This window comes from Scleropages formosus, chromosome 13 (assembly GCF_900964775.1).
Source record: "Scleropages formosus chromosome 13, fSclFor1.1, whole genome shotgun sequence".
Classification (NCBI taxonomy): Eukaryota; Metazoa; Chordata; class Actinopteri; order Osteoglossiformes; family Osteoglossidae; genus Scleropages; species Scleropages formosus.
The window spans coordinates 20,799,467-20,812,153 of record NC_041818.1 but is presented as its reverse complement, the minus strand read 5'-3'; the positions used below and the strand labels follow the sequence as shown (position 1 = coordinate 20,812,153).

Below are 12,687 nucleotides of genomic sequence, written 5' to 3'. Positions count from 1 at the left end.
TGTAAATCTCTAGGTAGCTTAATATTTTAAGTTGCTTTGAAGAAAAGAACCTACATGAATAAAAAATAATACCGTGATTAGATTACACACACACACACACATTTTCAGAACCGCTTGTCCCATACAGGGTCACGGGGAACCGGAGCCTACCCGGTAACACAGGGCGTAAGTTTGATAAATAGAGCATCATATAACAATCAAATGGCTGGAATTCAGAACACACCTGCTACTGTAGAACCCCTGAATAAGGTGCTTGTCCTGAATTGATACAGTAAAAATAGCAAGCTGTATAACTTGATGAATAAGCATAATTAGTTTGGTGTGGGGGGCATGGTGGCGCAGTGGGTTGGACCGGGTCCTGCTCTCTGGGGAGTCTGGGGTTCGAGTCCTCCTTGGGGTGCCTTGCAATGAACTGGTGTCCCCTGCCCCTCCAGTCTTTTGCCCTGTGTTGCCAGGTTAGGCTCCGGCTCCCTGCGACCCTGTATGGGACAAGCGGTTTTAGATGATGTGTGTATAGTTTGGTATGCAAACCTAATGTTGAAAGTCTCTTTGGAGAGGAGTGTCAGCCAAATGAGTAAAAAATTACACTGTGCTTTACATTCCTGGTAAAAAGGTCATTTTCTTCCTTAAGGTTGACCTGACCCAACTGTGACATGATATACAGATCTGCTAAGGAGTTTGTGGAGCACTTGTTCTTCTCAGAACTGCTCATCAGTGTTTTTACGGTGTCTGCCAAGAGAAGGCAAAGTTCTGAGTCCATCAAGATAACGCATGAAACCGAAGCAATGTTTTAGACTTGTGTTTCACGGAGGAGTCAGTCGAGTAGATGTGTGGCAATCTGCCATGCTCTGCTAATGCGTTCCCCCAAACTCAAGCAAAGGCATTGTTGCAGTGGCCATATTTAATTTAATCTTGATCCTTCAAGTATCTTGATGCCATCTTACTCCGATCAGTGAGCACAGAGCAAAGGGAAGAGGGTGTGGGACTAAATGTCACTGAGCACAGCTCTCAGAACCTACATCAAGAAGTCCACTTTCATCGGCTTCCCGTCGCCGTGATGCTATGTTGATCCTGATGGCTTCTGCCAGGTGAGTCTGATGGCCGCTGAGCCGCAGCAACACCTTGTTCAACCTCCACAGCAGGCTGGGAAATATGGCTCAAAGGTGGTAAAATTGAAGTCTACATTTCTTAGGTATTTTCCCTTTTTTCAATCAGGCAACTCCAGAGATGAAACATTTGGGCAGTTGGACTCATGGTAAGTCTCTTATCAGTCTCCTGGTAGCTCAGGGCTCGTGACACATGGAGAGAGTGAATGTTGGCTCCCCCTCTCTTGTGTAAACACTGGCAGAGCCAGCGCTCCCTGTGTGCTTGTGTGTGTGTGTGTGTCAGTGCAAGCATGTTTGTGTCTGCTGCGTTTGCTCTGGGGGAGGAATCTCCTTCCGGAATCTATAATCACTGTTGACACTGCAGTCCCAGCTGGCCATTCCGGCTCTGGAACTGGAGAGGAGAGGTATTATGGGATATGAACCAGAGTGGGCTGGGGGTGATTTTCTGTGTGAGTGTGAATGATGAAACGCCAGAGCTTGGCAGTGGAAGGAAGGTGATAATCAGAGGGATGATCGCCGAGGTGGCTCTCAACAGAAGCCTTTGATTTTCCCAACTCAAATTAATTGTGCGGCGCTTTAAATTCCCCTGCGTAGCGTTTCATCTTCGACATTCCTTGGATATGAGTTCTGAGATGAATGAGGCAAATTACATATGAGACAAATGCCTGACAAATTTTGTGAATTTCTTTAGAAATGACTTGAGTCATTTGTAGAATTAATGAAATTAATAGCTGCTTTTGTGTCAATGTGACCCACGCTCAGTGAAATTTGGTCCTTTTCCTGCCCGCCCCCCATTGTCCCCTTCATATCCCTGTGAAACTCTGTCCAGGTCGTGTACAGCTTTTATTAACCGCCCACCCATTTTCTGCTTGTCTCACTTCCCACAGACAGTGGAAATGGGTCTTTATCCTTAACTCTTCAACTGTTACTTTGTTATACGCTCTTTATCTGTACTTGGATCAGCTGCCACCTTCCATCCATGGCCTGGATGACCAAATGACATTTTACATCCCTACCTCACAGTTCCCAGGAGACAATAATCATTTTTCACTAGACTTGCTTTGCCAAGCTATGATCTTCGCATTCAAGAGCCAAGGGAGCACTAAGAGTACAAGACCATGAAGTATTCTGTGAAGTGCCTTAGTTGTCCACATTTGATGCCACATCATTTGCTTGGGAATATACATTTACATTTATCCAACACTTTTCTGTGAAGTAACTTACAATGTTAAACTGCCTACAGTTATTTACACATTTATACAGCTGGGTAATTTTAGTGGAGCAATTTAGGGTAAGTACCTTGCTCAAGGGTACTACAGCCAGAGGTTGGGATTAATATTTGTGACCTTTGGGGCCAAAGCCAGCAGCTGTAACCACTTTGCTACTAGCTGCTCCTACATACTGGACTATACCTCTGCTGCTACATGCATAATGTACAAATGAAAAAAGAAGTACTGAAGTGCAGGACTTTGACACACACACACACACACACACACACACACACACACACACACACACACACACACTAATGAAAATGCAAAAACACCATAGATAGAATCTTCTCAAAGTATACTATACCTATACCATATAATCAAAGACTCTTTGAAATGTCAGAGCATAGAGACTATAAATCAATTCTCAGGGCTCATGTATAGATTTTTCTTTATTTTTAAAATTATTTTGGCTTGCAGGAGCACACAAGTCAATAGTATTTTGTCACTGCAAGGAGGTGAACTTGCTGAGAGGAAATGCTGGTGCAGTTTATGTGCTGTACTAGTTGCTAACACTAGGCTCCAGCAGTGAGCTTTCAGTTTCACTTTAACTGCCTAAGAATCACACACTGCATTTGTCTGTTTCTCTGCATTTCAATTATTTACTTAATAATCCTCAGAATGCATGTTTCTGTCCAGTTTTTGGTTTTTTCTGCTACAAGTTCCCACGCAAAGCTGTTCATATGTGTTTGCGTGGGTTTTTCTGTACCTTGAGCAGGCCTTTTATTAAACGTCCCCACAGGGAAAGTAAACACGCAGAAATAAACATTTTGGAGATTTCCTCAAAAAAGCACTTTAAAGGTTTAGTTTGGAAAAAGAGAAAACAGTCGTAACAAACTTGTAGTTTGTTAGGTTTTAAGTTTAATTGAGGGTAAAGTTTGCAATGATCAATTTTTGTGACAGTGAGTCAATGTAAAATCTCCTTAAAGACAGAAAGAACATGTCTTGTGTGTTTGTGTATGTGTCAAATTTTGAAACAAGGTTTGATTTGCCTCAAGAACATTTTTTTTTCAGCTGGAAGATGTACTGAGGGCTGGCGAGAGACCACTGTCAGCAGTACAGGGAGCATTTGCTAAACAGGTTTACAAGAGAGTAGGGGGGCGCGGTGGCGCAGTGGGTTGGACCACGGTCCTGCTCTCTGGTGGGTCTGGGGTTCGAGTCCCGCTTGGGGTGCCTTGCGATGGACTGGCGTCCCATCCTGGGTGTGTCCCCTCCTCCTCTGGCCTTACGCCCTGTGTTGCCGGGTAGGCTCCGGTTCCCCGTGACCCCCGTATGGGACAAGCGGTTCTGAAAATGTGTGTGTGTGTGTGTTTACAAGAGAACAAAGTGAATTAATCGTGTCCAGAAAGTTGTTGTTCCTGAGTTGTAATGGGGTCTCAGTTTCCATATCAGGTAAACTATTGCACCATCAAAGCAGGATCTGATCATCTTCCATTCGACAAACAAGTTCAAAAAACAAATCATCGCGTCACAACGCTTGATCGCATGTCCAAAGAGAAATCATCACTTTGCCGCTGTTCCTCAGACGTGTGGGGCTGAACATGGTTTGAGTGACTTTGTGAAACCTGCAGCATTAATCACACCTGGCTGGTACAAATCAGGCAGGTTGGATGAGTCCCCAGTGATGGAGTGCCTGGACTTAGATGGACCTGTGGACCGTGCTGAGGGATTCTTGCAGAAGCAATGAGCTTCTTACTTCTAGCCCTGTCTGGGGAATTGTCTTACTGTATCTGTGTTCTGACACCAGCTGTGGCCATAGCAGAAGGCTTAAAAATTCACCCTTATAGAAGTGTGTGATTGATTTTCCGTCCTTCCATGGCTGTCAATCAGTGTGATGAGGAGATCTCTCTATTTTTGAAATCTGACATGGAAATCTAAATACCATAGATGATCAAATATACACCATGCAATGGACAGAACGAGGTGGATGAGGACTGACTCTTTATTTTAGCCAGTGAGGAAAAAAGCTAGAGCCCAAACAACAGGGTGTGAAGGAGAAGGGAAGGGTAACCTTGTACAATCATGACAAGGTCCATGGTTTGCATAGATATGATGAGGGAGGGACGTGTCCCCCAATGTTCAAGCTGGCCTAATGTGTCCTCCCACTGTCTCTTTTGTAATTTTACTGATTATGGCTGATATTTTTTCGGTTTGGACAAGTTGTTATGCCAAGATGGTTTGAGGTAGTGTCTGCAGGTCAGATACCCAGTTGCTTGTTTGCCTAGCAGTCAGGATGGGGTTTTTCAGGATGAGGTCATTTCAGTTCACTCTGAGCGATGAGCACAAGCACAGCCCTTGCAGGATGATAAAATGTGGGAAACATCCACCAGCTGATCCGCCAATCCATCAGTCTCTTTGATCAGCCATAGAGACACCCTCGGGGTCTGCAGACGGTGAGAGCCGTGTGAATTGTGCGATTCTTTTGAATCTTTTCAGTCTTTGGCTTTTCTGCCTTAGAAACGGACTACCTGGTGATTGGATAAAGAAAAATCTCTCAGGGATGAAATTTACAAATGTGGAGAGATTAATAACTGAAAAAAATGTGTGATGGAATCAAAGGATCAAAGTGTCTGAATAGAGAAACCAATTTTTCATGTTTTAATATATTAACAGTAATAAAAAGTGTAACATAAAAAAACTGCATTTACGTTCATTTGTATATTACATCATGATCCCAAATTCAAACTTTCTTTTTGACATTTGTCTGAGGCTGGTTGTTACAGCCACATATCAGCTGGCTGCAATTTCTGTGCTTATGTGAGTGTGTGTTGCCCAGTTCTGTTTGACTGCGCTCCTGTGTACACTTGCATATGTGTGCCAGCATGCAATACTGTGTCAAACAAGTGTGTGGAGGGGGATGCAGTTGCCATGACAACGGGGCTGTGTATTACAGACCATGGGAGCTTTGGGATTGGAGGAGAGGGAGGCACACGGGCAGACCAGACACCGAGCAGAGCCGTCAATCTGCAAGCAACCCCCCCTCCCTTGTCTCTTTTCGCTCTGGAGATTGGAAAAGTGATTTAGAAGCTCTGCTCAGAGCCAGGCTTCTACAAACCACATCTACATCTCCCACAAACCACACCAGGAACAAAAGCAAACATCTGCCAAGGATCCACGACGACCCCCCTCCCAGAATGGCCACCATCACATGCACCCGCTTCACCGATGAGTACCAGCTCTTTGAAGAACTGGGCAAGTAAGTTTCCTTTGTTCACTTCTTTCATGATGTCAGTGAGCATGAAGCAGAACCTGAAGGCAGAAGAGTGACAGGAGCACCTTAAGTGTGGAAGGTAAGGGGATTGTAAACTGTCAGAGATTAGCTCTTTGTTCTGGCTGCCTGTAAGGCATACCTTGTGGGAGGGAGAGGAGGAGGGACTGGGGAATGAAGTTGCTAAAATTATGGCAGGAAATAAAGATGGTTGTGGATGGAATGCTTTGTATTAGCGTGATGATGGCTGGAACCTTCTGAACTGTGATAGATGAACCTTGAGAAGTTTGTCGCATGCAGAAAAAAGGAGGTGATTGACACAGTGAGAGATGATTCCCCAACGGTTGCAAAAGAAGCTGCGGATCAGACAGAAAACTTCCTTTGTGCCGAGGAAGACTAAAGCTTCAATTTATAGAGTAAGTCAGAGGCAGCAGGTAGTGCAGTATGTAGAGCTGCTGCCCTGCACTGTGAAGGACCTGGGCTCGAATCCCACTTCCTCCTGTAGTACCCTCGATCGTGGTACTTATTGTAAATTTGCCCAACTGTGTAAATGGGAAAGTCATTGTATATATCTTGTAAGTTGCTGTGGAAATGAGCCTCAGCTCAGTAAATAAGTTTAAAATTACACTGACCAAGTAGTGAAACTCAACACAAAGTAACTCCATAATGAATTCACGTGTTTTACACGCACAAACAAATCAACTGAATCAATCTGTTGAAAACATGAGGAACCATTTCATTCCCCTGCTATGTTAATGTTTCAGCGAGCAACTGTTAAAAAGACCTTGCGTATTTTTTTTTTGCCAGTCCTGGTCCTGTTAGTTCACATGTGATAGATGTCATTTACTATCCTCTTCTGGATAAATATTATAAGTTCACTAAAAAATGGAAGTACAGAGTATAATCGGAGGAATGGCACAGATGGCTCTATGTGTTTTGTTCTGTTTTATTGATGGTGTGTGTGTTGGCATGTGTTCAGTTTAGTGTCTATTTTATGTCCCGTGTTTGTGTTTGTGTGTATGTGTGTGCATGCGTTTGCAGCACCGCTGGTCTCAGCGACGGCTTGGAGTGTGTTAATGAAGACGGATTTCCCTGCTGGCGAACAGGCAGGCTCACGGGGGCTATATCCCCCAGTAATCTCTCAGTAATGGGCAATAAGTCCACTTAATTTAGGCCTTTTCCCATTCCCCTGCCCACACAATATCGGAAGAGAGTCCACCACACAGGAGATGCAGACACCTCCAGATCGCGGCTGGCTCCACCTTCCTGGTGATGACTCCCACTCGCTCCTTCTCGGCCCACGCCAGACAGCGAGAAACTGCTTATGTAATTTGATTTTGTGTTGGCGAACAAATACACTTCTTCAGCTGAAGTATTTCATAACCCAGTATCCTCCAAGATGCTGTGTGTCGCTCTTACAAAGGGAAACAACATTGCTGCTTCTATTCATTGAACTGCTTTTCATTTTTTGACAAAATGAACTTAAAATGTTGGATAAAGACATGCAAGCTTATTTCTTATTTGACAAGACATGCAGGAATGCCTGATAATCCTTCTTTCCAGTTTCAAGAACCGCTTGCCCTGAGCTGGTCTTGGTGAGCCAGAACCTATCCTGCAATCATTAAGCACATGTCTGATGGGAGTACACATTGATAATCTCTCCATGAATTGTACGAAATCTACCATGAAATTATGTCAACATTATTGATATTGCCGAATGACTCTGACCCCTTGCCCCGTTTCAGCCCTTTATCCTTCTCTTCCTTCCTTTGTGATTTTTGTTTTGAGTGACAGGTCAGTGTAAGCAATAAAACATCCTCACCATCGTCAGAAACTCATTACAGACAACATACACTGCAGTCCATAAATTCACTTCTCGCAAAATCCGTAAAATCAATCAAGCAGCCGCCTCACAGCCAGAGGATTACCACAAGGACGTGCCAGCATGTGGAGCCAGATGCGCCTCTTTTAATTGTGTTTACTATAATTAACTGGCAGCGGCCTCTCGCATTGTCCGGTAAGGACGTTCAATTCTTCGGTTCCTCCAAGGGCTGCTTCTGTTAGCGCGGAACCACAACAAAAGCTGATGGCACAGTGAAAGAAAAAGGAGTAAAAGACTGGAATATGAAGTGAAAGAAAGGTTTAGAAATCCCTTCCTCTCTCACCAGCTCTCCGCCATCCCAATTTGCAAAAGACTCTGGGGATCGAACATTCAGAACGTCAGCCAGAATAATAAAGAAACACCACTTGGAAAATATGTCAGTCTTTTGTCCGATAAGACTCGAGTGGGCTAAGGGGGTGGCCTGCAGTCAGTCTGAAGTCAGTTCAACAACTATTTAGCCTGAGGCAAGGAGAGACGGCTGTAGACAAGAGCCATGGAGGAAATGCACAGCCAGAAGAGACTCTACTGTGTGGCTCCACCTGGCAGCCGTAACAGTGCATCCATTCAGACAGGTGGGAGATGTTGCATGTTGGCCAGCTGTTTCAAAACCAGTTGCCCGGGCTGAAAGAGCCCTATGATGAAGGATGAATGAGCAAATAAATTCAGTAAACCCTTATGTCATGTACAGGACCCAGAAGAATGGCCCACACGGCAAAGTCAAAGGCAATTAGAAACACACATCTGCTCCACCAGAGCAAACGTAAAACACTCAGGCGCTGTCGTGTACTGTCCTCCCGTCAAGTGAAGTGCCGCTAACAGCAAGCAGTTAGGCTGCAATTAAACATGTAAATGTGAGCTTTCATTTCATTGTCATCATCCTCTTACTCAAAACACTCCAGGCTGCGCTGAGCATTGCATTGCAGAATTAACTACAAAATAAAATACATAGTTAGCTGTTTTCACTTCTGCTGTGTGGGGCTGGTTCTTGTTCCTCTGGGTATTGTGGCTTATCCATTCTCATGTTTACATGTCTTTCTTTGCATTTTCATCTCCCTGCAGCTCCAGACATCAGATGAACCTCCATGAACTGCCCCAACTCCACACCCACATGCACCAGACTTCACGATAACAAATACATGCACTGATATAGACTTCTTTTCCAGAGGAAACCACAGTCCATCTATGCTATGAGCTTCAATGAATCCTTAGTAAACATAACAATCAAGCAGCAAAAAGACACTTGGTATATAAAAGCAATTTTGAAGGGTTTTAAAATCTAAAAATTATGTCTATGGGTAACATATACACCTGGGCAAGCATGATGTTTATGCTGCTTGGAAGGTAGTCATTTAACTGTATTTATCCAGGAGGTCCAGGATTGGTGATGTGAATTGGAGGTTTGAAGATATAGATGTTACCATTCCATGACTCTTTGTCTAGAACTTCCATAAGTTGAGCCTTACCCTTTTCACTAGTATCTTGGCCCTTTCGTAAAGTAAGTCATCATAGCACAATCATCACAGCAATACCTTTATTTTTCAGGCAAAGTGATTCCATCCTTTCTCTCAAGGGTACACAAGATTCATGGCCAGTACTCGCGTTAACTTCTGTGTCCTCGCTAGTTGCTAAAATATGCATGACCCACGTCCTCTGTGGGGGAGTCCTGTCACTGCTTTGTCCCATAATCTGGTTCCTCGTTGGAACACTCTGCAGGAAGCACCGCTAGGCCGTGTCACTCCTTTGAGGATGAGAATAAGCCGTCTCCAGAAAGCACTTATTGAGAAAATGGAACAAACAGGGGCTGCAGACGTTTTGAAATGTCACAAGAAGTTAACGTCGCGCTGGATCGCAGGCAGACCCTCAACAGGATTTCAGAGGTGTTTGAAAAATCTTCATGCTAAAACAAAAGCTGATGCCAGAGAACGGTATCAACATCAAGTCCCAAAAGGCAAGCGTGAAGTAAACAATCTCCAGTTTCATTGTGGGCTTCTCCCGTAGCTGACTGCTAAATGCACACAGGTCTGTAATCTCTTATTTCCTGGAGGATTCTCACATCTCTCATGGCCCACCTGTCTCTCCCTCTTCCATGTCTTCCTCAGGGGAGCCTTCTCAGTGGTTCGCAGGTGTGTGAAAGTGTTGTCGGGCCAGGAATATGCTGCCAAGATCATCAACACCAAGAAGCTGTCCACCAGGGGTGAGCACACTCTCCTAGCGAACCTCTGCTTACTGTTGTTCATCTGTTATACTGCTGTTGCTTTCTCTTTTTTTTTCCAAGCCAGTTTTGGGTAATTTTCTAGGCAATTCATTTAACCTTTGGGCAGACCAATTGCATTCTCAAGTCTAAGGTGTTTGGAATCTTAATTATTACTATCATCAAATTCAAAATTGTGGCATCGTTTATTACATGCTTGAATCCTTTCTATAGCTAATGTTAAAATAAAGCACAACTGGGACTAACGTCCAAATCAGTTTATTATTACTAACATCATGACTGTGGTACCATTTGCATGGCCACTGAGAAGATTGTTTTTTTGGGACATTCACGAGTGCCCGTACACCCCTCCCCCAAAACGCCTTCTGTACACGCTCTTTGATTGCGGTGGGCAGGGAAGGGCTCTCTGCGGCCGCTTATTGGAGAGCAGATGGAGCACATGGCTTTTGCTGTCCAGGCTGCCCCCAGGATCCCCTTCTCCTTCAGTGGAGCAGAACGGTACAAGGGGCACTCTCGCACAGGAAGTTGCAGACCGTTTGTGTCTAAAGCCTGTAAGCAACAACTGTAGGAGAATCTTTGAAATACATGATCGTGCTGTTGTTTTGCAACATCATGAAGACAGTTCACCTTTCATATTTGTAGAATTTAAGGTTTTGCTTTTGGTCTTCTACATGTCCATTGTGCTCCCTTGCCAGGTGGCCGAGACAGGCCTCATGTAGAAGGTGTTGCTTTGGGAAGCGGGTATCAGCAACTCCCGTTGAGTCTGGATTCTGTGAGAAAGTTGTTTATGTGAAAAATGATTTAAACACAGTTGGCCCTATTAACTGTTTCATTCTGAATTTAACAAATGCAATAAATGTACAGACCACTCTTAGACCTTAGCATGGAAAGGCAAACCTGTGTGTATCTTAACGGCAGAGGAAAACATCTTCTTCTGAGTGTTTTCATGTGTTTTGGAGCCTCTGGAGTCGCTGAAGCTCAGCTTAGGCATAGTTCTGAAATTGACTGGACCATTTTTACAGTATTTACTGCCATTATTACATCTCAGATAAAGCATCACCTGTTTTACTAGCACATATTATTTAAAGTATTTTTAGATAATTAAAAAAATTTGAAGCTCTTCTATCGAGCTATTATAAAACATAATAGTAAAGGCAGCTATATTGATGCGTTGGTGTCCTGCATCGAGCTGGTCTTAGGCCCATATGGGTTTAGTTTTTCTTGCCCCATTAGCTCAATTTTTTGCTTTGCAGATGTGTAGGATCTTCCTACTGGTTCTTATGCATAGCTGCAAGGTTTGGAAAAGTGCTCTGTAAGAATATACTCAACTGAAGACAGTATTAGAACGGGCAGTCAGTCACCTTTTCCCTTTTCTGCATGCTCAAGAAATGGGTGTGAAGGACATGGGACTGCTGAACGTTGGAAATTCAGAACCCCTGAAGACATTCTTTTTAATGTCATGCAATTTTGATATTCTGACATCAGTCATGGTGACCTTGTGAGCAGCTGTAATATTTCAGACTGGTAAAAAAACAGGCAGTAGATTCACCATGGCCCTTTTTGACAGGGTTCATGAATTTTTAAAACTTGTTGTTTGTTGCTTTTCCATTCCTGCAGCAGAGGGCTGGTGCTGTCTCTACCTGCCAGAGGAGAAGCCCATTTCCATAACCTTTTGGGAATGGACTTGAAACCTCATAGTTGCTGGATCATTTCTCAGTACTTATACTTTAAGCAAAGAAGTGACCCTGATCCAATGAAATAACTCACTAGCACTGTAGGATGGTTTGATGAAAGCTACAACTAAGCAACAATATGTCATCCACTTGTTTTTGATGGTGTGAGCAGATCCCTGACTTGCTCGAGAACCAGTTTATAAATAAGTGAGCATCTTCTATTTGTGGAAACTGACTAAATGTTCCACACATTTTACTAATATGTGTTTTTGCGAGCCTGTGTCAAAAACACACTGAGATGCTGCACTCAACATTGCTTTAGATTGATTTTTTCTAGAAGAAATAAACCAACAAAAGTGAAATTAAAATTTTTTTTTTTTTCTGAAGTTACAATGGAAATAACTATACCAGAAGTAATAAATTTTGATTTTAGCTTGTTTCTGAACTGTAATGAAATGCAGTGGGGGTGGAACTGACCCAAAGGTATTTTAGAGATGAGCTGTGAACACCTCCTACATTCCGTTGCTAGGCACATAGTTCATGTGTAATGTATGTTTTGTCATACAGTGGACTCTTCAATGGGAAGTATTTCAACAGTGTCATAACTACGTTGAAATTAATACGGAAAAAAGTTTAATTCGATAATGCTGTTATTCAGTACATGCAAGTGCAGCATTACAGCAAAGGAATATGAATTTATAGATTAAATCGTCATCCATAAACCACAATTTATATACCGCACAGCTTTTGTATTCCTCAGACAATGAAAACAAAATAACAAAAAAAAGGAATATTCAAGTTTTTACGTGTTAAACTTTTTTGTGAATGGAGTGCATGTGATGAGTTAGAGACATTGTCAGCAAAAGAATACACACAAAAAATACGAAACGGGATCCTGGCATTGTTTTTGCGTCATGTTCAGATTGTTCAGATTTTCCATGAATTACTGCTGTAAGTGTGGTGAAAGGGCAAGCCGTTTCAGCAGAGGATGGAGGTGGTGTGGTCGGGTGGGGGCGTTCATTTTCTCCCGTCGGATAATGATTTTCTACCTTGCGGAGGCTGCAGATTACAGCCAAGTGGACACAAGGGAGCCATAACAAGGGGCCACGGGGGGTGGAGGGTGGGGGGTTATTGAACCCTGCTGTGCAAGTGTTGAAGTAATCTACTGTAGCACTGCGGCTGAGAGCGATTTGGGGAGCCATGGGGGAGTTAGACAGACAAGCACAGGAAAGGGATGGAAAGAAAAAAACTGGCATATCGACCATGAAACATTCAAACGTTCCTGTTATATAACTGCTCTTACTGCTGCTACCAGGAATACCAAATACTTCTATA

The 12,687-nt window shown here is 43.4% G+C and overlaps 1 protein-coding gene across 2 annotated transcripts in view; it reads left to right on the top strand.

Annotated features, from left to right (window-relative positions):
- Positions 1–5,310: 5,310 nt before the first annotated feature.
- The window catches only part of LOC108923134 (calcium/calmodulin-dependent protein kinase type II subunit alpha-like), a 50,321-nt gene continuing 42,944 nt past the window's right edge, over positions 5,311–12,687 (top strand). For both annotated transcript variants that reach the window (XM_018733679.1, XM_018733678.1), the window contains exons 1-2: positions 5,311–5,573; positions 9,567–9,661. In XM_018733679.1, the coding sequence (XP_018589195.1) occupies positions 5,512–5,573; positions 9,567–9,661 (157 nt within the window). In that variant the 5' untranslated portion in view covers positions 5,311–5,511. The remainder of the gene's footprint in view (positions 5,574–9,566; positions 9,662–12,687) is intronic.